The sequence below is a fragment of the Limanda limanda genome, chromosome 5, assembly GCF_963576545.1.
Source record: "Limanda limanda chromosome 5, fLimLim1.1, whole genome shotgun sequence".
Taxonomy (NCBI): domain Eukaryota; kingdom Metazoa; phylum Chordata; class Actinopteri; order Pleuronectiformes; family Pleuronectidae; genus Limanda; species Limanda limanda.
This window is the reverse complement of record NC_083640.1, coordinates 26,919,313-26,947,128: the sequence shown is the minus strand read 5'-3', so window position 1 is coordinate 26,947,128 and position 27,816 is coordinate 26,919,313. Positions and strand designations below refer to the sequence as shown.

General features: G+C 40.5%; 1 protein-coding gene across 1 annotated transcript in view; it reads left to right on the top strand.

The window, feature by feature from the left end:
* unc5db (unc-5 netrin receptor Db) overlaps window positions 1-27,816 on the top strand; it is a 182,580-nt gene that overhangs the window by 52,868 nt on the left and 101,896 nt on the right. The window contains exon 2 of the mRNA XM_061071591.1: window positions 24,619-24,834. Within this exon, the coding sequence (XP_060927574.1) occupies window positions 24,619-24,834 (216 nt within the window). The remainder of the gene's footprint in view (window positions 1-24,618; window positions 24,835-27,816) is intronic.

Here is a 27,816-nt window from a genome sequence, read left to right as displayed (position 1 = left end):
GATAAATTGAAATTTAATTGGCAGCAGATAGAATAATAGACTTTTAATGTCATAAGTAAAGACCATTTTTCTCATCTTTCTCACTCTCTCATATCACTGAAGCTTTGTAGACTGGTTTACCTGTGACTAGTCTGATAACGTAAGACATTTGAGATTGTGGAAATATAAATTAACAATAAAAAGACAATTTGTTCATGCACATTTTCCTGTTTATGTGGAATGGTGATGGATAATATTTGTACAGTCATGTGTACCTCTCAAAGAGCTTTACACTTCAAGTCACACTTACCCTCTGTCAGGGGCAATTTATGGTTCAGTGTTTTGCCCCAGGACACTTTAGCATGCAGGTGGAGCAGGCGATGGAACCCAAACCTTCCTGATCCAAAGCTACCCACAGTATTAATACTCTTCCACAACACATTTGTTAAATCAAATAAGTTCTTTTAAAAACAGAGTTGCTCAGAAAAGCCGCCCACACATGATGAGCCTGTTTTCAACGTAAACCTGCCCTGCTTTTGCCTCCGTAAATGTGTGCACCCCATGGTACGCAATACCGATATGTGAGTGAAGAGCAAGTTTCTTATCTTAATAAGGCATTTTAAATTCTTATAAATGCACACTGATATTCAGATTATCGTCAGGATTAAAATGTGGTTCTATTTATTCAAAAGAAGAGTCAATATAAATAGTTCGTACCTCAGAGTTGTGCCAGGTTTGCTGACGATATGTTTTTCTTTGGAAATGTATAGCCCATCTGATAAAAATGTTGATATAATGTCTCTTCTTTTCCCTCTGTCATTATCCCTTTACATTTACTGCATTATGTTACAATACTGCCAGCTCTAAACAATAACGGTAGCGTTAATCTTGGTGTCCTTGTTGCCATTGGCTTGCAGGGGTGTTCTCACAATTGACCTACTTGATCACCAAGCTCACCATCTACTCGACCCCAAGCTCACAAGTTCCATAGAAGGCAGCGTCAGATTTGTCCTTCAAAAATCCCTGGATACTTTCTCCTCTTTCGCTTTTAGTGTGTCACACTGCTTCACCTTGCTCTGTGTCCAGTTGTCTGTTGCTGACATCACTGAGACTAACTGACAACAGAGAACATCAGGCAGGTGGGCACAGGCAGTGCCCCCAGAGTAATGCAGTTCATTCAAGGGCCATTATGAAAGGCCCAGCTAATCTGATACCAAGAGGGGAGATGAGAACACTGGCAGCTTGTGAGAAGAAACGGGTTGGTTCCCCCAAGAATAGGTGTAGACGAGACATAAAACAGTCATCTTTTGATGGATTGCCTACATGCACTGACATTATCAGATATACTTTTATATTTTACAGCCCTAATTGTGGCGCTGGTGTCAGAGAGAAAAAGAAAAACTTCAAATAAAGCTGCCCTTCTATCACATCCCCTGTCTTTGAGAGATGTGGCTCAACAGAACACACCGCCTGTGTTTCCTCTTTGAGATGCACACCCAGACACTCGTTACCGGATTTCACTCCGTCTCTCTGTCATTCAATTCTGTGCTGACTCGGCACCACTCCTCAGAGAGTGGAGACATCAACAGATCCACGGGCGAGATCAGGACATACAGAGACCGCTCCTTCCCTCTCTCTCTCTCTCTCTCTCTCTCTCTCTCTCTCTCTCTCTCTCTCTCTCTCTCTCTCTCTCTCTCTCTCTCCCCATCGACTCTGTCAGCTTTTCTTTCTTATTTCATGTGTGATGCAGTAGCACTAGTGTTTAAGTAGGCAGGCGGCCGCCCAACTGCCTTTGAAACAGCATATTATATGAGTACAGGCAAGGTCAGATGTACAAGTATCCAATCGCATATAACAACACACACACACACACGCACACACACAAACTACACCCACATTTTTCATTCTTAATAAGTATTAATCACTGGACCTTTTGTAAATGCTGCCGGCTGCCAATTATCAACGATTACGCACTATTAGCTGCTGGGAAGGTGATAAAGATCAAGGCTCTTTGCACTGGAGATTATTCAGTAAAAATCTGCATGGTAATAGCAACCAAAGGAACATTCCCCCCACACATTCATGGTAATGACCATTAAGCCAGGAGAGTGCTACCAGCAGCAGGCTCACTGATGTATCGTCATGTTTTGGTCCCAACATGAACAATGCATATGAAATCCTGTCTTGTCAGTTCTCTGTAGAACAACAGTGTTGGGTTGATGATGATGAAAGTGGTGTTATTTTACTTTTTATTTATAATTTATCAAGAAGTTTTTGTGAATTTGATGATTATTAATCTCTGAGGTTACAGTATGGAAATCACTGATATAGGGAGGCAAGAACGTAGGAAAATATTGAAAATATATTAAGATCTGATACATTTACAAATACAACTATAACTTGATTAATGACACTTCCTTCTAAATGATCCATTTAGAAACAGCACAGTTATTACATTTGCCGATGAATTATTTATTTTCTCAGTCGTTCATTTCTTAACAATGTAAATTTTTAATTGCATTTCCATTGTATATTCAGTTTCAGTCGCTGTTTGACTCAGCAGAGAAAGAGAAGAAAGTATGATGAGTGCAATATAAATATTCACATACAGCCCACATAAAACAACGAATGGGCACTCTTTATTCAGGGTTTGAATTGTGACTGACTTAAAACAGAATTACAAAATGTATTAAACTTTTTACCTCCATTTACTGCATGGATCAGTTTAAATGTGAAATCCTCCAGTTCATACAGTCCCTGCTTTGACGTGTGTTTTTATTCGATAACATTAACATTGGTTCAAAATGGCACCTTTAGATAGAAACTGCTTTTATTCCGAGGTGCAGATATCTAAAGCCTTTCTGTTGATGTGTCAGATAACTGAATTATCTGAATTGTGCTGTCAAACTGCACAGTCATAAACTTGTCTTCTTGTACCACCTACACTATCACTTAGTGCATGCACCAACATAATATCCAAACTCTGTGATTTTGCGCTGCGGCATCAAAAACAAGCTGAAATCACAGCATATTATCAGACATTGAAAATTGTTACAGCAACCATGCTAGCAGACTATTTTACATTTAGAAGTTCAGCAGAAACAGTATTATTTCAGAGGCATGGCAGTGTTGAACGTGAGTCCAGTATTGACATTTCTTTCATCTCGGTTTTCCTCTCCACCAACTCCTTCAGGAAATGTCTCACAAAATCACAAAAATGCTCTGTAGAGTTTGTCAATATGAGCGACATCTTTCGAATGACAGATATATTCTAAAACGTGACTGTGCTTCTAAACTCTTGTTCCAGATTCCACCTCCTTCAAAAACTATTTTGGTGGATGATTTAGAGGAAATATATTATTTTTTCCAGCACAGTCGTCGTGTTGTTTTCTGTCAATGCAAAAACCAACTGCATGCCGATTATCCAATGAGATCTAGCTGCTTATCATCTATTCTTTCCTGTGCAGCCCAGGCGAAATAGCATCTCCGCTGAGCAATGTGCCTATTAAGCCTCTCCAGACTACAATAAGCATATCGAAAATTGCTGTCTGGTATTGCCAGGCGACAGTAATGTTTGCTTTTTCCTCACTTTTCCTCCACTTTTCTTCAGCCGAACGTCTTGTGCTTCGTCTTCTGTAAGTGGTTCCAAATGTGGAAAAAGTAATAGGAGTACCGTGGAATGGGAACAGCCCCCTCCCTCATTCACACCTGTCTAAGATAGCTTTCTCATTGTATGTTCTTTTTTTTTCTTTACATTGATGGAAACTTTCTTTTCATTCTGAGGAACAGAGATTAAAACTTGATGTTTGATGTGGATGTTTGATGTAGCTCTTCTAGAAATGGCCTGACATCTTATTTACATGTGGCTGGATACAAATAAGAACAAATACACCTCTAAACAAAGTGGAACCAGAGACATGGGATGCATTACCATCAGCTGCATTTTTTGATGTGAAACTGCTTTAGGGTGGATTTTTCCTTTTAAGATCTCCTCTTCATATCAGCAGTAATTGGATCTTTGGCAGGCTTTTTTGAATGACATGAAAATCGGGTGGCAATCCAAATTGTAATGACACTTTTTTTAGTAATCAGCTTAAAAGCCTTTGCTTATCTTCTGAACTGCTGAATAGAGAAGTGCCCCCAGTTAAGAATGCAGCACGGAGCTGAGGAGGAGAAAAAAAAAGATAAATAAATAATGGAAGCAGACTGCAAAGGGGGATTTGAAACTCATTTGCATTGCACAATTGATTTCTTGCAACTACCCTGTCCGCAATGTCAGTCATTCCCTCTTTTGAGTTTTAATTAAATCCCCGACTGAGTTCTGTTCGAATTTCTGATTTGAAGCCGCAGTCAATAGCAGCGAAGTGTCCAAAGATTGGGCCCCGTCCACTAAATCAATTCCAACAATGCTTCCAGGCCTGTGCTCCTGCAGAGGGAGTCGGCTACACAATGGGTGTCAGAGGAGATAATATCTACCCGCTTGTAACCATCCCATCCCTGCTGGGGGGGAACACTTCACCACAGGCCTATCGCTTCCTCCTCATGATGGGATCTCATTCTACAAAATTATAATGCAATGCCGCTCATTATGGATGGTAATGAGGATTGAATTATCCACTTTTTAATGGATATGGAAGTACATGGCCGATATATGACATGATCATTTCTCCTCCATATTGCATTATAACATATCATTTACATGTACATGGATGCACTACATATTATATGTTCACACTTATTACATATTAGCAATATACAGGCACATAAATACTACATATACAGTACATTGCACACCCATACATATTCTTTCCTCATACATAGGCAGATGAAATCGGATTAATTCGTTTGAAAAGCACTCTGCCAATTGTATCTTAATTATACTCTGCAGGAAAGACGAGATCTAATCCATGGAGATGAAGCATGAAAAATATGAGTTTTCCCAGACAAAGCAGTGCAGTATACGAATAAGACCTATTGGGGACCCAGGTGCCTGCTGCCGCTCATTACGCCTCACCTCTGCCAGGTTCTGTGTTGCATTTTTAATGAAATGGAGAATGGAGCAACAGCTTAATTTCACATCTTGCATCCCTCCGCATAGTGGAATCATCTGTCAGAGATGATAAACTCCAATTTGGTGGGAGGTCAAGTGAAATATTAACAAGGGCCCCCAGCAAACCGCTCAATCAATTTCAAAATGATATATTCATAAATCAACGGGATGGAGCTGACAGCTGAAAGACGAAATGCTTCGATGCAATGAGATTGGCATATTGGCTTTTCCACCAAATTAACATTTTCTGTCATCGTGGCCAATTTTCTATCTACATGGCAAAGTTTCCACTGATTTACTTCTTGATTTGAGATTCCAGGGTGAGCACAAATATATTCCTTCTGCTGCTCTTCACTTGATTGATACATTCAGTGCGTGCTACTGAATCTTTAACAAACTCAATGAGCATACATGTCATTTGTTCCTGCCCTCTGATATGACCCACAGTAGCATCTCCTGAAATAGCACCTCATGGCAACAAATAAACATTGCAGAGTGTACCATGCCATTGAGTATGTACGTCATGCAGTGGCAACTGAGAGAGGAAATATTGGAAATAATGATTGTTGCTGTAACCCAGAATGAAGAAAAGATGCTGGATGATATAGGACAAAAGAACTGAGAGAAGCAGAAGGAGAGAAATGGATGAGACATGCTACCATTCACAGCTGTTGCGGTCTGCATTGTCACAATGTATAGTACCTATGCCGTAGTCTAGGCGACCCCTGTATATATATTGACCTTTTCTAGTTATGACTGGTAGCATATGTTAGCTTATGTTGGCTTATGTTGGATAATAAGCAAACAATCTTTTGCCGACCTTTTGGAACTTTTGTACTTGTGCCACTTTTCCAGTCAGGTTTGGAACTTGTCTCGACCAAACACACAATAAATACACTGAAACGGCTTAAAACAGGTGTGTTGTTGTCTTATGCTCCTTGTATTTTTGCAAATATTTAATAAACCTCATGGGAATTTAGCTTAAGAATTATTTGTCAATATTTGTTTATAAACCAACTGGACAAATACAAAATTTGACCTGAAGTTGGTGCACCAGCAAAGTGAGAGTATTTATTTCAGGTTCATCCTGAGGGAGATATTCTGTATATGTCATAAACCAGTTTCATAGCAATGACTTCAAAACTTAATAGCCACAACCTATTTACTAGAAGTAGTACTCGTAGTACTAGAGGTCATTACCGAAGTCACTAAGATCCGTTCTATTGGGACCATGAATGTTTTGTCTATCTTCCACATCTTCAGATCTTTCACTGGATAAGTAGGAACTGTGATGGTACTGGAGGACAAGTTGGGGGCTCACACAAATAAGTCATATATCCTCCTGTCCCCATGAATCAGACCTTTTATTTGATTTACACCAAGTGAACTGAAGTAAATCACCCTGTAACCACAACTTGTGGGTGTAGTAGCTGCAGACCAGCAAAGCAAAATAGGCTTACTCTTATGTTGTGTTGCATCCGATTCTTTTATGTGTGTACTTGAGACTGTGTGGGTTTTCCTTTACGATCCGAAGATATAAAAGTCTAAAACCACATGAAGCATGTATTGGAGACATCTGATGGACCTGTCAGGTTTCCACTGTCTTGAATACTAACCTAGGCTCAGGCCCAATGACCCTGAACAACTAAATATTGTGTAGACTATAAAACAGCCTGCTTAAATTACTGTATGGCCACAGTTGAAACTACAAATAACAATTCTGAATCAGAGGATTGCATTGAATCATTGAATCTATCTGTGCGCCCTATCTGTTTCTGTGCTTGTGTGAATACAACTGTGTTGGAAGCACCTTGATTTCCCCTCCAGAGTATAAAGCAGACTGTTAAATAAGACTCATCAGAGCCGCTTCAGCCCGGGTTTAGAGGCCATTTCCCCTGAATCCCACTGTGGACCCTCTGTGGCCCCCATCAGCCAGCTTGTAAATAAATCAGCCCCAACCACACGCCTCTTGTCTTGGGAGATTCAGTTTACCTCATGACCGCTGAGCTGCTGTGCACTTTTCTCTTTTCGTCGAGAGACAGCTGTGAGCTGGACTGCTAGAATTTAAAGGCAGGGGTGGGGGGGTGGGGGGTTATGCAAAATAAGTCTTGAGTTTGACAAGTTCCTGCATCCGCCCTTTCTCGCAGTCTGACAGGGGAAATGAGCTGGAATTGGAGCTTTGTCAGGCAGTCACAGTCTGTAATTAGTTTCTGGCCTTTCATCCGAATGTGCCAAGAGACGGCGCAGGTATCGCTTAAGTCATTTGCTATCGCTGAAAGAGTGATCAAAGCCTTTCACAGAGGCAGACACGTTCCAATCCGGCTGGACACCTCGTTTTCTACCTTTGGGGAGATGCAGTCACTGTGATATTTTATTTATGTCTAATTCAAATGTCATACATTCCAAAGCAGGGGTCTCAAACTCGCGGCCCGCGGGCCAATTGCGGCCCGCGGGACGATATTTTGTGGCCCCCACCTTAATATGAAAGTTTAATGTTAGTGCGGCCCGCACAAACATTGTAGCAGCTCCGCTGTTAGCTGCTGTGTGGGACAAGGTTATGATGTTCTGGTTTCCTACTGTGTGCCTGACCAGTGAACGCAGCATGCAAGTGAGTGACATGGGGGGCGGGGTCGTGTGTGTGTGTGTACGTGTACGTGTGAGAGAGAGAGCCGGGAGAGAAAAGAGTGGCTTTGGATGTGCGGTGCAGGAGGGTGAAATTCACCCTCCTGCACCGCCCTCTTTCGCGCAGGTCATGATGTATCCAGTGCTTCATTTATAAATCACAAGGTGCCGGAACGCTAAGTACATATCACAGCGCAGGTACGACGAGCACAGGTCGCCCATAAAACGCCGCTTAAAACAGCACACACATGCCACTTACAATGCAGTGGGACTTATTTAGGCTATACTGCAGTGACGGTATCAGTCTTTATGTCAGTGATTAATAAAGTGGCGTCTTGAGCAAAGGGCGACTTCTGTGTCCAGCGGAACGGAACACACACACATACACACACACACACAATTTGTTAAATTGAAGGCAAATTCAAGGGACACCACGGCTCCTTTACGCACACGCTGCGCTGTGAGGTTTTGGGAGCTTCTTTACGCAGACAGATTATTCTAAACCGCAGCAGTTTATAACACGTCATTGAGCTAATATCTACATTTTACAGTCTGGGCTGTTTTACATTATTATTTACACCTGATATGTGTGGATGAATTTTAATGATTTAAATTCCCTCATCCTCTGGTGGTGACATTTACGCACCGAGCCACGGACTGTACATGACAATGTGCTAGTTATTTTGGTTCATCTTAGAAGTCTGCATTTGTTATTATTTTATGAAATTGTGATTCTGTTGTTAAGAAAGCTTTATATATAATTTATTAGATTATCTTGTTATTGCGTGGCCACAAATTAGTAATTCATCCACCGATGTCAACAGGGGCTCCGTAATTTTCTAGTGATTACATTATATTGTTATATTTTATTTTAATCATTTCTTAAAAAACTTTTTTTAATGTTCATATTTTTTTCAATACGAGAGGTACCGGATCTGCTCAAATAAGTCCCAGAACGCAGGCAAGCCAACACGCCGGCACAAAGTAAGCACAAAAATGTATAGAAAAATGTGAGGCTACAGGAGGAATTTGATCATAGATTTGCAGACTTCAAGACGCACAGAGCGACTTTTACAAAAATTTTGCGGATCCCTTCTCCTTTGATGTGCAAGATGCCCCTCCTGTGCTTCAAATGGAGCTCATTGGCCTGCAGTGCAACTCTGACCTCAAAGCCAAGTTCAGGGAGGTGAGTGGAAAGGAAGACAAGCTTGGGCAATTTTTGTGAGAATTTAACCCCAGCTTCCTTGAGCTTTCCCGAATGTTCAAGCGGACCATGTGCCTTTTTTGGAGCACATATTTGTGTGAAAAGCTCTTCTCCACCTTGAACTTCAATAAGTCCAGGTACAGGTCCAGGCTTACTGATGATCATCTTCAAGCCATACTGAGGGTCTCAACTGCTTCCTCCCTCAAGCCAAATGTGGCTCAGCTATGTGAGAGGAAGCGCTGCCAGGTCTCTGGCAGCAAGAAGTAGGCAAGAGAAGCCATGTTTACAAGAACTGTTCATGTTCTTCAATATTCTATTCATGTTCAGAAGAACCCATTGAAGTTAAATAACTGTTAGTAATGACATTAGAGAAGTTTGGATTTTTTTAGCAAAGTTTTTTTTTTTTTTTGGTGGAATACCTGATGCGGCCCAGCCTCACCCAGATACTGCCTCCAGCGGCCCCCAGGTAATTTGAGTTTGAGACCCCTGTTCCAAAGGAACGGTACAATATCTGGACTGAATACTCTGACTTTCAACAACATTCAGCTTAGTTTAAACTTTAGTAGGGCATTTTCTAAATGATCTGTCCTTCAGAATAATTGTTTTCAAATGCAGACTTTGTACCCATAGCAGATTAACAATGATTATTTCAAAATGGACACCTGTGTTTTGATAATCACTTGATTTAGATAAAAGTTTGAAAAAGACACTGTCATGTAACAAACATTTTTTGATTACCTTAACCTAAATAAGGTCAGATTTGACAGAAACAATAATCAAATTAAGACATTCAGACCTCAGTTGCATTATGTAGACATGTATACGTCTTATAGATAAAATAAAATTGTATATTTTTCAAAATTAAAAACACCCAAAATGATAAATGGTAGCATCGTACATAAAACTATTTAAGGTTGGCCAACTGGCAGAATAACCTCAGACAGAATACCATAGTGGACTTAATGATGGTGTCATTGTAGTACTTGATTACTTGATTTTCAGCCAACACAGAATTCATTAAATGTAGCAGTTATCAGCAAAGTGCAAGAGGAGAAATAACTGTATTTGCCCAATAATTTATTTAAATGTTTTGAGGATTTTACTTAAATAAAATACATTCTAAAATTAGCAAAATGGTAATCAGGCAAAAACCACCTAAAAAGCTTTGAATGAAACCAGCTGACAATATGTGGGATAGTAAGAGAACTCAGACAATGACTGATTGAACCGAAGGACTTATATTAACGTGTTGTATACAGCGTATAGAAAGGGCTATATATCTACACTGATTACCTAATGTGGATGTAACAAAAATAATGGAAGAGAGTCAATACTTGAACCTCTTACTCATTGTGTCCTTTCCAGTGTGCATTAGTGCAGAGCCGACAAAACCACGTTATCCAAGGTTTTGCAGATAAAACAAGCATAAAATCGGCCTCCTCTGAACCACATTTCGCACTAAGAGGAATAACATGAAGCAAATGAATTTTGCCACGAAATGCTCTTCAAACATCTCGGTTCATCAAACAGATGACATTAGAGCGTAAAATGTATTTTATTTGTTTTGTGTGATGACATTACCGATATGTTCTTTGAAGCGCAAGTTGCTTGTGTCTGTGAATCAAACAACCTGTCTATTCCTGTTTTATGCCTCGGGATTAACTTTTAATCTGATGAGCTTGTGATACATAAAAGCAAGGTTAGCTCAGCTACAAGGCTCTCTGTAGCAGGGATAGATTTTGTAGTAATATGGAAATCAGTGTCATCAGTATTTCCAGCGACAACATTCCTACAGTGGCGTGAAGTCTAATAAAGGGCCGATTGATTCAGCAGTATTGTGAGGATTAGGACAGCAGACACCTCATGTTTATACATGAGACCCAAATGTTATGCTGATCAGCCTGTGGCTCTCTGGTAGAACTGTCGGCATCCATTGTGACTGCTAACAATGCTAACAAGCCGTTTCTTAGTGTGCTGTAATGCTTTTTGGGGAGGCTGGCAATAGGGGAATAAAGTCAGATTGACCTCCCGCCTCGGGTGAGACTTCTAACATAATTGTGATTAAAGGCCGAAACACTTGATGACACTAAAGTACACAACTTAAGATATGTTCCGAACATTCACTAGTTGTTCTTTATATCCGTTAAAATCAACTAGTTAAATCAACTTGTCTTATGTTCTAAAATAAAACAAGTTCCATCATGAAACCTCCTGGAAACGTTCAGTTGTCACCGTCATGCCAGCTCAGTTAGATGCACGACACACTTCATTGCATTAAAAGCTGTAATCAACTTTTACGAGGTAATCATTTTTACAAGTAACTAAGTCTTTGTCCATGTGCGGAATGAGCTGAGTTTATTATTAAAATTAGGTAAAAGTAAAAATGTAAGTTTGCACAAGACATCAATATTGTTGGAGCTGTTTATTTCACACTTTTCTTTTTTCAAATTTGTTAATCAACACCTAACTGAGCTGCTGATGCCAACAGTTTCTCAACCCGCTGCACAGTGTAATGAGGCCTGTTCACAAAGCATGATTGAAATAGTTCATTGATGAAGACAACACCTGAAGGCATACGGATTGAGAAATATCTCTCCTCGTCTGGTGCAAACATGGAGCACAGGTTGCAGGCTGTGAACTTACCGGAATCACAGGTTGTCACCTATCATTCTGTCCACACAGACAAATATGCTAAGTTCCGTTACGACCTGACAGCAGGTGATGATGGGTGATGTGGAGATTCTGTGACAGTGTACCGGAGGATCCAGGGGGTTTAAGCTGTTCCTGCATAACAGCGTAGCTGTGTCTCAATTTAGGGGCCGATTCCTTCACAGGCTGCAGTTGAAGGCCGATCACATAGGCACAACTGGACTGGCTTATTTCAGAGGCTCCGACAAATGCAGTCTAACAAATACATCCCTCCATCCCTGAGAAACAAAGGCTCCAATGGGTGGGTCCTTCTTGGTATTGCATGTCGCCGACGAGATGTATAATCTTTACGTGTCTGGCTTCAACCCAACTCAATGGTTAACGGTACCGAGGGCCGTTGAAACTTCTTTGTTGTGTCCAACTGCAGCTCTGTTACTAGGCGACAGCAGTAAGGACGGGATTGGCTGGTGATGCCGATCCTTAGAACAGACCAACCCAAATCAGTTCTGCCTTTGCAGTCGAGGCCATCTACGTGGCCCCTGAAGACCACCTTCTTCTTCTCTTTAACATCCCTGGCCCCTGAATTGGAACTCAGCTCATGTCTACTCCACTTCTATTACTATACTAACTATGTTCTATTTTGTTTTCCTTCTATCATTACTGGTTGTCAATGGTGTTAATTGCATACAACACCAACTGTCAGGAAATTGCAAATCGTTTGCTTTATTGCGCTGCAGAAATGCTGCGGTCTTCGTATGTTGCAGTGGTCATGTGATCTGCTGAAATCTCTTTCTTTCCTCTTCACATCTGACCGAAACACAAAACACAGCTCTGGTGAGCCGTCTCTACATGACGGCGATTGTCCCCCAAACTAACAGATGTGATCATACTTAGTTTTATTTATTTATTTATTTTTTAATTAAAAATTCAGATTTCCACTACACAGTCTGTTCAATAATGGCCATTGCCAAAACCAGCATAATGAGGCTTTGTGTTTGAAGCTCTCTCACACTGGACTGTCCAGATATACTGTCTTTAAAGCTTTGGTGGCCATAGAAGCAGTTGCATGAATCTGATGAAAGAACTGATGTGAACTTTGAAAGGTCCCTGACCTGTGTAGCCCAGACTCATTGCTGGTTGAAGCTGTTGGTACTTGGTAATGTAGATGATTTACACAAAAAAATCTAAACGAGGCATTTCAGGAGCTGCGGAAGAGGTGGACTCCTTGTGCTATGGAAATGGCTCATAGTCATTTAACAGATCCTTTACATGCACAAAAAGCTTTGATACACTAAAGGAAAACCAAAAACCCGAGAAGGGAAAATATTAACCTTAACTAACCTTAACTTTCTTCAGCAACATATTCTCAGTTATTTGGCTAGTTTGCCCATCACCTTGTAGATGGTGTTATCCAGTCACTAATATTCAGGCTGCATCAATTTTCGGCATTTATTTTTTTATTTTTTAAAAAAAATACAGTTTTAATGAAGGCACTTAAGCTGTTGGTGCTGTAAAGTGTATAACACCCATCAATTCCTGAACAGTAGGAGGCTTTTCTACAGGTTGAGCAGTAATGTTTGGTTTCATTTAGCAGTATAGAGCAGCAAGACAAGCATTTATCAATTTGAAAAAGTTGTTGCAAACTGGCAAATAGAGAAAAAACATGGAAAGGAAAAACAAGTTTTATTGTTGTTCTTCTGGAAGGTTATTAAAGAGGAATCTCACTGGAGGATTCGATGAGTGGCAGATATTTGATATTTAATAAACAACCAATATCGAACACCAGCCCATAAGAAAGCACCTTCAAATAATGCCAAAGAAAACATCCCACGCTAAGCAACAAACCATGTGTGAGCAGCTCTAACATGGAGATTTGCTTCCCGATCTCTCACCCCCTCTCCCTGTTGCCCTTTCTTCCAAGTGGAGCAGCCTGTCAATAACTGTCAGGGGCTGTCTCAGCCGATCAGGCCTGTAAGGCTGCTCGGGCCTCTGGTGAAACAGGAGGATCTAACAGAAACAACCTATATCAGACACCGCTCCAGATCCATGCTCTCTAATCACTGGGGAGCCCACCTCTCAAACTGCAGCTCCGCCAGCTGTCTGACAGTGGACACATGTGCCGTGTAATTGCTTTTCATACCATTCAACCTTTTAAAATTGATTACAGGCCATGTAAGAGGCTTCACTGAGACGCACACGGGGGTGGTGCTGTCGATGGAGGGGGAATATTGCTTGACAATGTCATGCTACAAAATGTGTATCTGTAAATACACACATGGAGTCATCGCCCCCAGAGGGTCTTATTCCCTCGGGGCCTGTGTATGACATCACCACCTTGCAAGTGAAAAGAATCTCCCGCTGCTCTAAGTTATTTTCTTCTCATTAACTAAAACAGAGCAGGTGTTTGTGTGTGTTTTCATTTGCTAGGGTGAACTTGTATGTGCTGTTGGTATTTAATGTGTACCTCTTTTTCTTGTATTTTTAAATAACTATATACTTTTAATAAATATGGCTCATGTGCCCCTCAACCAAAAAGGAAGCTTGCTGCATCCCTGCAGCCACTTGGGTTCTCCTGGGTGAACTTCTGTCAGTGCCTTACCTCTTTATGCCAAAATTAGAAGATATCAGCTGTTTTTTTAAAACATGGACAAACCTGCAAACAAGGAGGATTGACTTTTTTTTCGCATTGCTGTGTAGAATTTAGCTTTCTTGTTGTTTTCCCCAGTGCATCATGTTGGACGTCACAAGTGCGCAGGAACCCAATGTATTTTGATAGCGCTGCATCTTGCATGACACATAGAAAACAATTGCAGTTGCATGTTGTTCATAAGATGAAAAAAAATCATTAATTACACGAACGCTCATGGCTATTTACTTTCTGAAGGCCGAAAGTTCATTGTGCTGCGTCAGCGCCAATAGACAAAATAAAGAAGAAGAAAGCACATTCACCCGGATGTTCATGATCTCATCTCAGGCGATCAGAGCCAGAGCCAATAAAGCCTGTGTCTACTGCAGAGTCATTCGAGTGAACGCTGATTGTATCCATTCCCGTCGCAGTAAAAAAAGCCAAATGTTATTGGTTTTTTTGTGGGTTTGCGAAAAAAGAGGCTTTGCATGTGAAAGTGTCCAATAATATTGATAAATGATTCCATTCATGCAGTGTCATTTAGTCTACCTATAAGGAAAACTGCATCTGTAATGTATGTGTATGTGAGCTTAATGTATTGCATCAGGTTTTATGATTAAATGTTTTGCGTAGCCTTTCACATTATTAAAAACAGGATTTGCTCTCTATACCTGTATATGACCGTCTATACAACAAAAGAAAAAATATTACTTCTATAGGTCATTGAAGCATACACAGGTCTGGATCCAAGGGGCCACTCGTGTGTAAATGAGCTTTTGTTACATTTTAGTTTGGGATTTTGCACCAAGAAATCATTAGAGACTATGTCGAAAATCTGTATTGTTTAAATATGTGTGTGCTGAAATTGGTTGTGTGAAATCTGCTGTGTGCACTGGGAGTTTGGAGGCAACTGGCAACATACACTGTGCTCTAGGGATTGAAGGTTCATAAGGGCACAAGTAGCCCTGTGGTCCCATTATATATTACTGGAGCTACGAACACTTGCAAATCAGGTTTGTAAGGTATGTTATAATAGGTCGGCTCCTGAAAGAACAATAGAACCTCCTTCGATAAATTAAATTTGCTTCTTATTCTATGATTTAATTGTAATCTGTATTATTGTGATTACACTCATCTGGTTTCCTGCCCACAGTAAACTCACTTTCCCAGTCTTAATAACTCTGCTGTTAGTGCTCGTACTGTGCCTGAATCAAGCTTGTTGACATTTATACTCTACTTGAGTAAATCAAAGGCAGGAGCTGTTTGCAAAGCTGTAAATGTATCCTAAAATACATCGTACACAAGGGGACTTGTGGCACTAATGTTAAATATATATAGCTAAGAACGCAGAACATCGGGTCCTCTGAGCTTTAAATCAGATTTTTCTTGGAGTTCATGTTGAGGTTAGCGTGAGATTGAATGTCGGTGAACTTACCCACAGAAATCACGTCTCTGAGTGTGTATTTACCAGAGCTCCCGTCCTCTCAGTGTCTCCAGCACCTATATCCTGGAGTTCACACAGAGGTCTCCCAGTGCTGCCGCGTGAGGAGCCTTTAGCTGTTTTTTTTATTCAGCTACTCTTTCTCCTTTAGTGTCAAGGATTAGTCTGACATCTCCCGACTCTGTGCTTTTCAAATGAGGAGGACTCCTGCTGGAAAGCTGAGAGGGTGCTCACCATGTAAAGCCAATACTCACACTGCTGACTCTCCTCATCTTTGCCCTCCTCCTATCTCAGCTGTTGAAGAAATCCATGAGAAATCCCTGGAGATCTTGAGGATGTGAGGAGAAGAATGTACGGTTTTAAAGGACTTTGGCTTTGGAGTAGCTGTGTGAAATAGTAATGTTAGACTCAGTCAGGAGGCTTTGCATTGAAAAGAGTAGAGTGCTGTCAGGCTTTCAGGAACCCTTTACCTACCGTGGAGGATTTGTGAAGGACTGTATTGAAGCCAGTTACCAATCTTAAGGCAAGTGTATGTTGTTTTGACCACTAGATAAAAGATTAAATGCCTTTATTGACATCATAAAAAAAAAAAAAAAAGGAGTGCGAGCCTCCACAGTTTTTGTAGACTTTCTCCACCTGCTCTCCTGGTATTAAGTCTGTAGAAATTCAGGAGAATTTGATGTGGGAACACAGCGGGAGATCCTCTGCTGGATTCCCTGCAAGTGAGTGGGAAGTTTATGATGCTTCTAACCCACGACAGAAGTAAAAAAAAAAAAGGAAACCAATATGTCCTGGTGGAAAGCGGTGTCATACTTGTGGCAGACATCGATGAAGATGTCAAGAGAGTTTGTGGCGATAAGAACCGACGCCAGTGTGTTGTAAAGAAAATCATGTTTTCCACGCAGTGGAATTAATATGTCACTTTCTGCTGCTGCACTCGGCTGCCCCACCTCTCGCCTGAATAATTTGGTGGATTTGTTATTGTTATGGACGCATCTGTGCAGAGAACCTCCAGCTGCATTGTGCATATGTGAAAGGCAAACTGCATGTCTGAAAACGGCTGAAGTTATTTGAGAAGGGTGTTCTTTTTTTAAGCTTTCTTCAGATTTATGAGAAAATGTCTGTCCCTTTTCATATGACGAAATCATTAAAATCTTAAAGTCTTTTTACACTGCTTTCGTTTTTGCATTATGTCACATGGTCTGCCCCTCTATCCAGAGTAGCTCATCAACCACTGGTCTGGTTATCATGGAACTTAGCAGGACCACCACAGGCTTCATGGTTTTCATGACCCAGAGCTTTTCTCTTGTCAATTATTTTCCTCAAATCATCATTCTAGACAATGGTAAGGTATATCATCTATACCCCACTCTCTACAGCCATACCTCGAAATGCTAACACTAACATGGTCAATATGACTATGTTAATTTGTTAATGGTCAATGGGAATTGTTGAAGTTCAGTAACGTAATGGCGTAGAGTGTCGGCATGCTGCAACATGGTACCTAGCCCTAAATACGACACTTAGGGTTGTGATAATGCCTTTAGATTAGCAGGTGTTGTAATATAATCACCACTCTGATTAAGATACATCCTTTAGGGATCATTATTTTCTGTAGATATTTGTAAGTGATAAATCACCCTGATGCTTAAAACACACAGGAGTAGATTAATCCAGTTAGTCTAGTGTTGATGACACACACACACACACACACACACACACACACACACACACACACACACACACACACACACACACACACACACACAGCCGAGAGGTAGCGGTGGACAAACTGAACCTGGTGGAGTGATGATAACTGGAGTTGACAACAACTGTGATTGTTACTCTGAGTGAGTAAAAAGTAAAAGGCCACTTAAACCCTTAAATTAAACCACCTGTTCAACACACATATGAAACTGGATTTTGAACTGTTTTGATGGCAGTGTCCTGTCATGTCTCACAGAACTACTTCATACTGGTTAACCTCATAGTGAGTCGTAATGGAGACAATAAGACGAAAGCTGTCTGTCTGCAGTCTATGTGATTGCGTTAGTTCATTCTATTATTATTCTAGCCTTGTTTACAACATTAGAGGTGCCTGCAGTTAGTGAATCACAGCAGGGACGAGGACAGAGGACGGATAATGGCTCATAATGTCTGTTTTTATTTTCTCTAAACTTCACTTAGGAACATGATTTATTTTACTGACATGTTAGATTTGATTCCAGTCACTCATTATTGAGTCAATAGTGAATTTGCTGTGATGACCACGACTGCTGCACCTGTAGAAACAGTCATTATTTGTAATGTAGGATATTTTCAAATCAGTATTTAATGAAATTGAAATTGCAGCAGTGACACACACACACATGCACAAACATATGATGAATGTGTTTCTCCCCATTGTATATTTTATCCATGGCTTGCAATAATGTTTATTTTACAATGATTTAGCTCTGTGTGAAACAAAGTAAATATTCACTATAGGACTGGGCAATATGGCCTAAAACATATACATGATATAAATCTCAATGTTTGTAAATCTCTTCTATAACACTGTGCAGATGTTTAATTCATAATTTTAAATTCAAATTGAAGTGTCTGAACTCTCGTCAACTCTCTTGGACTCTTGGTATGAGAAGAGAGAAGCAAACCTCAAAGAGAATTTTATGCTGACAGGTATATTCGATACATCGCCCAACCCTAATTCACTCTTTATTTTCTATTTCCTAATTCTCCTTTGTGATAATTCACTTCATTTTCACAGTAATATGAAGGCGTGGTGACATCAGAATGTTCCACAGAGCACCAACAGAGGGCTACTGAGCTGCTAATCTTTCTCCACCTGTTTAGCTATGACTTGTTCTTGTTCTTACACAAGTCAAGGATCTCTCCGGTCTCTGAGATCAGCTGTGCAGGTTGTGTCATTGCACATATGGTTTCATCCATTTAGTCACAGAGTCACTTTGACCTCCTGCTGTTGCAGCCATCAATCACCTTGCTGTGGTGACACGTTTGTTTTTCAAACAATTTTCATATCGAACAATTTTGTCTATTCCTGTGAGAGTGTGATCCACAGGTGACGCAGGATAAGCAGCACTGCTATACTTAGTCTCTGTATTCCACTGCTGAAGCTGCTAACAAGTCTGGACTTTTAACTTTTGGGATCTCTTTAATCAGAGCTTCTTCACCCTTTGAACTTGTAAAGTTCAGCTTTGTAACATTTTCATTTATGAACACTTGTGACGTGCGGAGCAGGAAGTGTGGCCTTTCATGGTGTTATAAGCATGTTAAAAACGATGCCAATTTAATCTTCGCATGTACGTTCGTGCAAATCTCCACAGGTAGTGTTCATTGTGTTTCTTCACACTTTTTGAAAATATAAGCATTTTGACAAACAAAAATGTAAAATTATATCATTTAAAGATTAAAATATAAAACTGTTCTTGCATGAGGCCCATTTACTCTGAAGAGCCTAATAGTGCCGCTTGTTTGCCAAGGATTGGGTTTAGCTGTCAACATTTCAGGTCCAAAAGTTGGTCGTTTAAAGCTCCATGACTGTACACTCCATCGTTAAACTCTGCGCTGTCTCAATCCGTCCCTGCGTATCCAAACAGGCCATGTAGTGGTTGTTGCCCTGGCATGTCTCTAAGAGATGGCTGATTTAAATCTGTTTTTGTTCAACATGCTCCCCTGGCTCCCAGGCTTTGTCAGCCTGCCCGGGCTGACAGTGCCGCCACCGTGTCGTCTGTGTCCCTGTATGCAGATTGATACCCGGGGCATTTATCAGCTGCAGGTCCACTGCACTGAGCCTCATGTTCAGTCAGGTGGAAACCTGTGACTGGCAGCAGATAGGGCGAGGGAGCATTTTAGAGGCAGTATTAAAATTAACCAGCGTAATGAGGAAATAAGTGACTTATTGGTGCCGCAGTCATTTCCTTCATTAAGGCTGATATTTATGAGCAGCCATCACGGATGGAACAGCCACGGCTACAGCTCCTGGTTTATGGAGCATGGATTGTCACCTTGTTCCAATTATCTGCTACCTTTGAATGTGCTGAATGTTTAAACATTAAGAGAAGAGGACACATCATTAGTTGTTGTGCAGTGTGTAAAAAAAGTGAAAGGAGAGGCTTGTCTGGGCTCGGCGTAGTCAGACTATTTTTATTCATCATAGCAGCAATTAGGTAATTAGAGAAGGGCTGCTCAGTGGTGAGGAAGGTGCAGGATGGAGGAGGATTACATGGCCGAACCATTAAACGTGTTAGTGCTTTAAATGATGTTGAAGCAGGTTTCTTCTTTCGGTTTTATTAGCAGGCTTCAATGCAAATCCCTGAATGCGATAAGAGCTGTTTCTTCGATTCATGGCCAGCACTGGTATTTATGCTTTTATTTTTGACATTCACTATCAGTAATTAACAGGCTAGACAAAGGAAAATGTTTTTAATAAAATTAAATCATCAATCAGAGTGGTTATTGATGTTGCCTGTTTTACAAGTATACTATAATTCTCCAAGGTTCTTAATAATAATTATAATTAACATTGAATCTAAAGCTAGTTTATAAGTTTAAAATGAGTTGTCATTGTAGAGATTTAGAATAATCAAGTCTTCCAAACTCATTAAAAATGTTGATTAGTTTATAGAATTCATAGCGGAACATATACAGGCACCACTTATAGCAGGGAGATGAATTTTTGAGCAGAGAAAACAAAAAAATAAATACAAAGCTACTCCTTCTTTGTGGCTGGGTAAGGCAACTGGAAGGATGAACACACAACTTCTGAAAGTTGTTTTACTAATTTGGAGGCGTCCACTTTGATTGTCAGAAAGATGAGGGAGGAAAGGGTCCAGTCTACGTGGGTTGCTATAGTAGTGAGTATTGAAGGTGTTCAGGCACATCACAAGTTCATATTTCACTCACTCACCACACATTCTGAGCCCATTTGGTTCCATTTCTTGTATCAGTGGCAACACCCATGCTCATCAAAGGAAAAACTGCACTTTATCAAATAATAGTTATCACCTCTTTGTCCGACTCTATAGTTAGAAACTGACACGTCTGTTCCGTGCAGCAGCAGAGCACAGTCGCATCACAGAGTAATGGAGTCTGATCTCATGATGAGAGAAGAGTCAAACCGACAAGGATAAAGACACGTCTCTTCAATGAAGGGACGATGCAAAACTCCAAGTTAGAGCTTGTGATGAGACTGTAACAGGACAGATGATGGTGTGCCTCCTCAGTCTAAGTTATAACTGGAGAACAAGCAAATCAAAGGGTGTGAAAACCCATGTTTAGAGATCGAAGTAAGAGCTCTACGGATAGTGACAACAAGCCTCTTGGGTTGTAAAATGCGCAGTGTAATTGTGAACATCTTTACTTAAATCTACCTGATGTGATCATTTCGACAACAAAACTGATTTTGCTGAAGATGTCCACTTAACACGTAATTCAGAGGAAAACGTGATCATAAGGACAATGTTAGAATGAGACAGCAACTACACCCTCAGCTGAAGGTAAATCCTGCTGGACAAAGTCTGTTAAAAAAGTGTTGCTAGATGATGTAATACATTAATTCTCATATTTGTCTGCCTAGTGTCAGCTTGTTTCAGTCTTTTAACCAGTCCTTGTTTTCCTCTGATCTGTGCTCACATTAACAGTATATCACAGCATAATTCACTTAGAAGCAGTTCTCATGTGCATTTCTTTTTCTGTTTTCCTGCAATGGAATAAGTATGAAACAGCGACTGAAGCGTGGCCCTTTAAGATGACGTATTAACCACATTAGTCCCTGTCAAGCTGTTTCCAAGCTGCTTCTCTGCTCAGCTAAAAGCCTGATTTCGTAACTGTGACAATGAAAATGGCTGTGCTGTGATTTCAGCTATGTTTACTTGTAAGATGATGATTTTGGTAGAAAGTCAGAAGCTCATTCACTTCTATATCAGCCCCAGCTGATTCTTGATTCTTCCATCCATCTATTGCCAGAGCTGAAAAAAAATCCTCTCAAATGTAAGAGGCTGAGGAGCTAATAACTTTGCTGTGTTCTTAACGTGAACACCTCGAATGATTTAATACTTATTCTGAAAAGGTCATCTTTTATTTGTATTTGTCTACCAGACAGATTACCATGAAACGGGATGGAAGGTTGAGGTATGGGTCAGGAAAGAACCCATTCAATGTTGGGGATGAGCTGAATAAATGGGTGGATAAAGGAATTTAGTTTCCCTTTCTCTGCAAAGAATTCATTGAATCAATTAGCGGTAGCGAAGGTGCACGTGTCTGCGCATGTATACCTCTCTAACAGATTACCAGTGTCAGGTACACAGACTAAACACTCAAGAGAAGTGGTGCGTGAAAGAGAGAGCTGCATCGCGTGCCATTTGCAGGTACCCAGCTGAATCTACGACTGTCTGCCTAATTAGAAAATGGTGGGCAGCGACGGTCTAGATAAATAATGGGAAACACTGCTTTGACATGTGAGATAGGGCATTAACCTCCAAATCCAAGGAGCAGTATATGGTTGGTGCTGTAATCAACCCCCTAAGTCATCCTCCATCCAGTTCACAGAGTTGTTTCAGAGTTGATTGTTGTAATTGCATTAAATTTCGAATAAATCATTATTTATCATCTGTACGTCTTTATACAGCAACATTCGAATTCTGCTTTCAGGGTTTTAGCTAGTAAACTAGCCAGGTCGTAATATCTGCTATGAAGAAGAATGGCTAATGAGCAGCTGATGTAGGAGCCATGTAGTTTTTTCAGTAATTTGAACTCAGCAGGGGAAAATGTGTTTTTTTGGAAGAAAAGCACCTCCATGGTTTCATGGGGCCGTGTGCAGATAGGCGCCAGTGATCGTTCTTTTGAAAGCAGCTCTCCACAGATACTGTACCTGTCGACAGGGCACTGGTTGCGCCAGGTGAGACAAAGTACCAACGTTCTTTGAAAATCCAACAGTTTGGAGAAAGGATAATTAAATGCATGGTTTCAAAATAACCTCTCCCTTTATAACCTGTCCCTTATAATTAACACAAAATCAATAAATCAAAGAAGTGGGATGCAGTGTGTGTGGAAATGAGCTGTTTGTAGCCTGGGTAATGGGTCACCTCCAAGTCACGTGATATGTGATGCGTGAGGGCTAAACCCAGCTCAAACTGTGGTGCAGCCGGTGATGTTCACACACCAGGGATTCACCGTCACATCGATTTCTTCACTATACCTTGTCTTTGAAGTGTGTTTTTTTTCTTCTTTAAGTGTCATGTATGGAAAGAATATATAATGGGCTTTAAATGTATTATATGTAATATGTGGAGACGGGGTAGGAGAAAAACAAAAGAGCTCACGTCAAAAGTCAATTTAATATCGGATGTGTGCACTGGGCCGAGTTCTGGGGATATAATGAATTGATTTCATTTACTGTCCCCGAACCCATCATCCAGTTTGGTCCCTCTTATCCACCAGCATACAGCAGCGTGATATAATGTATAATGGAATCTCCGTCTGCTCTAGAGCTATTTCCCGCCCTGTTATTCCACTGGTTATGGAGGACATTGCTACCGTTGTGCGTTTCCTCATGTTTCTCATTATAGAAATCATACTTGTGTGTTTAGTTGTTTGTTTTCCTGTTTGTCTCACTTGTCACAGACAGTTCCACGTCATGTAACTCCTCTCCCGAGACAAAACCAATCTACGGACACGCATCAAACCTAATACCACTTAATAAAGGATTGTAGCAGAATTTTTAATCTCATATTGAACAGAAAGGACTTAAAAATTATCAAATAACAATATATACACTAAAATATGTTATATGTAGAGAAGTGTGAAAGCAACCTACAGACTTCACATATACTAAAATAGCATCATACCGTGTAGTATTATCAGGTACTGAACACTAAGAAAACAAGGCATAATGGTAGTTTTAATGGCCAAGTTACTGTGGTTACAGGATGAAAAAGACCTCTACCACAGTGGGAAGTGTCAGCATATTATTCCCATTCATCCACTCCCCCCCCCTGTTTGTTTTATGTGTGGCCTCTATTTACACCTGCACCCATTAATTTACCCATTTAACAAGGACAACATTGATTGAGAGAGGTGGCAAGGCGGCCGATTCGATTTCAGAGAACAGAATTGGATTTGATGGTGGGGTATAATAGCTTTCATGGGCTTTTACGGCACTGAATAGCTTAGCTGGCGCTGCCCTGATGGGACTGAGGCGTAATTCCGAGAAAGATCCAGGGGACGACAGGATCACAAATATCCTGTTCCTTATTGCCCCGGACCCGCAGAGCTCTGTGTGCTTTTCTCTGAGGAGGCAAGTACAGGACACCATGTGGAGCTGAAACCCACTTTCAAAGTAAAATGAAAAGAAAATCCCTCAAACAAAGTCATGCTCTCACGATCGCTCAGATTGGTGTTTCAAAAACTGCTCTTATCAATTGGCTGCCGCGATGAACATCAAAAGAGAACTGGGCCAAGTTCTCACCAGGCTGTAAAAAAAAGGGTTAACCTGCTGTGAATTGTTCTTAAAGTCGATGAGACGTTGGCGGCAACACAAAGACTGTTTTTGTAGTTTTGTTTTGTCTTGTTTTTGTCTTTGTGTGGACCACAATCTGAGCCTTGTGGCTGAGATAAGATGTATTCAGACTCAACAGCCACAATTTTGGCAATCAGTGATTTCCTAATTTCTCTCCACTTGGTCTGCTCTGATTTCATTCATCTGCAAATTGCTCTGAGGACACCAGTTTCGTTTGAATGGGGCACGGATTCTACTTTGTGTCTATGTTGCCATTCTGCAATATGTTTCTGATGAATGGGGATTTGAAAACATGGTCCACCGAACAATCAGTTCAAATTAAGAAGCAGTTGCTGTTACATTGCTGTTGGTAAAGAAAAATACACTTGAAAATGTTTGTCCCTGAATTGTGTATCTAAGTGAAAAGGACGTGGATCGCCTTTGTCTCCGTCAGTCTCCCTGTTGTTCATTTCAGCGCTGTTGTAAAAGAGATGTACTGGGAAGATTAAGTGTCTCTGGTGTTGTTTTGCAGGCGCCGCGGGTGACGCTCAGCCTGACGCCCTTCCTTCGGCTCAGGGCACACTGCCGCACTTCATCCAGGAGCCGGAGGACGCCTACATAGTCAAGAGCAACCCCATCAAGCTGCGCTGTCGAGCCGCGCCCGCCTTACAGATCTTCTTCAAATGCAACGGAGAATGGGTGCACCAGAACGAGCACTTCTCCCATGAGTATAAAGACCTCAACACCGGTAAGATGAATCTCCCTTTCGGTCAGGTATTCCACTGGCTGGAAAAGATGCCCTGTAGAATTTCCATATAAACAAATAGATTTTTTTTTAGGAGTCTATTTAAGCTGCTTTAGCTGCCAACACTTCATGCTACCACTGCAAATCCCTTTGCAGCCCACCTCCTCCCCAAAATCTCCACATGTTGTCGATGCCTGCTCTGATCTGTACCTGGTTCTTTGAGCTGCTGCTCGGCCTGCCTCACTTTCCATGAAAGCTCATTGACGGTTTGGCAGGTGTGCTCTCCCTACATCAGGCTTTCAACGTATGTGGGAGTGTAGGGCGGTGCCAGAACTGAGCCATTCTGCCAAATGTAACTGACCAAAAGTTTGTTTAAAATGGTCCTGACTAAAATGTTTAAAATCAGTGTGAATCATAAAACACATTGTGTGGAATGCAGTTTCTTCTTCATCAAACACTCTGAAAACCCACAATACGAAATGTTTGCTTGCCAGCAGTCTTCTTCTTCTCTGCCTTTGTTTGCCACATCCTGTGTTTCAGTAGGATTCCGTAAAGCCACTGACAGGAATGTGAATGGTGCAGAACAAATTAATTGGGGAACCTTTAGTAAATGTATGCTTCGACAATGACTTTATTTTGCCAGCCTTACCTTTAAAAGTAAAAATCTGCAGTCCCAAATTATCTCTGAGCCTTTGATCTTCATCATTATTCTTACACATTTAATACAGAAATGCACAACAGACAAAGTAAATAAAAATAGATTTTGGTCTCTGTTCTCGCTTTACCTGACTTAGACACCTTTAGTAGAATGTTTTAAATTAAATTATAGTTAGGTTCTTTATGTATTCTAGGCTTCTTTATGAAAAAAATATAACTTGTATATGTCAATATGAAATAATATTAACAATTACCTTTTATGAATACTATACATTTTCATATTAAGCTTTAATGTCTTTGTAATTTATTAATAATCGTTTAAGAAATTTGGTAATATTGGCATGCATAAAGCAAGGTGATTTAGGCTTTTTTAAAGTGTCAAGTGTCCCACATTACAAAGTGAACTGTCCCAGATTACCAAATTTAGGAAGAATTTTCTTTTTTGGCTCAAAGACCAGTGATAGCTGTGTCTTGTCTCCTCTGGATAGGATATCTCCATTCACATGCTTCGATGGCCTGTTATTTGGCACATTAAGTATTAAATTAGTCATATTAAATGTTTTTTCAAAGTCTCAATAAATCTAAATGGTGCTGTGATTTTAAAGATGGTTTATCAGGTACACTTCCTTGTTGCAGTTATTTTTGATGGTTAGGTTTATGCCAAGTTACAGTGTTTAGTTTAATTTTCATGTTCAGAAATTAAACTGAGTGGGTATTATTGAGTCAGTCTATGTTTGCACCATCACTGAGGAGATTTTTCAGAGCCTCAGGTGAGACTAGACTAGAAACCATAAAATAATGTGTGAATAATCCTTCAACAAGGTCCACAGCTAGCACATGTTCAGCTAATGCTGAGATGTGTTACAAGTATGATTTGGAGCGTGAGGGGCGCAGTAGGATGCCATACCAATTAAGCCCCATAAGTGTTTGTCAGGTGGGAACATGATGATTAGAGGACCTGACAGAGGCTTTTTGAGTGAATTTCTGGCAAACAACAAATCCAATGAGACACTTCGGGTAGATATGCTGTGATCAGGGGCTGTGAGAAAAGCCCTCTTTATTGTATTCCTGAAGGTTGCTCCACAGGAAAAAGCCTTTAATTGCTTGTGGAAGTTAATTATGGTGTGATTGCTGTGCTGTGAAATAGTTGGGATCTTGCTAATGGCAACCTGAAATTTGGAAGCTCGATTCTTTGCTGTTCTGCGTGCAGTGGAAAAGTACAAAATAGAGTTGGCTACTCAAAAGTCAGAAGCCTGTGCTGCATCACATCTGCCAAAGTTGAATTTAAAATAACTGGATACAGAATCAAAAAATGACCATGAAAACTCTTTACCACAAAAAAATTACAAACAGGCTTTTTTACTCAACTGAATTGATAAATTATCAGGGGCATTAAAAAACACAGCCATGCTCTCTTCAGTACACAGGAATTTTGCTCTGATTGCTCACTTGGGCTGGTATGTCCACAAGTGGCTAATGTTATCAAACTTCATACAGATACTTTATTTCTGTGCCAATGACCATCAACTAGCATTGAACAGAGCAATAAAGGCCCTCTCCAGCGAACATCCGTTTTTTTAACCTTGTAATACATGGTGGTTTTAATTTGATACAAGACATGTGAGTGAAATTACCGCTGAACACCATGACATGAAACTACAGGGTCCCTAACACATCCTCAAACATTGGATGATTCAGTCTGCCCTGGTTTCATAGCTCACTAGCTAAAGCCCGGGCCACACTGCCTGCGTAAGTGGCGCGGTGCATTCATGTCACATGAGCTGCTCCTCTAGAGAATCAAGGCCTCAACTATTTTCTGTGCCCCAAGGTTCACATCAGAAAAGACAGTCAAAATTACCTTTCACCACACTTTCAATGTGTCTCTGTTGAATATGTCATAACATAAATATACATAAACACTTCTTGTACCCTCTTCAAAGTAAAAGCACTTGTGCGTTTCTGTTGAATGACTTTATTTATTTATTCACACTGTAGAGTCCTGGCATTCAGTTGATTAAATGGCCATACCTTTTTTCAAGCATTGGATGGTTATAATATTATGAAGAAATTATCAAATCTCTGAATCTCTTTTTCTTTAAATAAGTTCTCTGATATTCAATGACATTTTACCATGTTTTGAAGCCCATAATTCTGTATACATCCCAGACTGCAAGCACTGAAAACAATCACTAGTTTCAAATAAATCACTCTCCCTGGTTCTTATGTATGACAAGCAAAACAGTCCTACAAAGCACATCGACAAAATAATCAGATCACAACCAATGATAACCATGTAACAATTCACCATGGAAACATTACATACGCTAT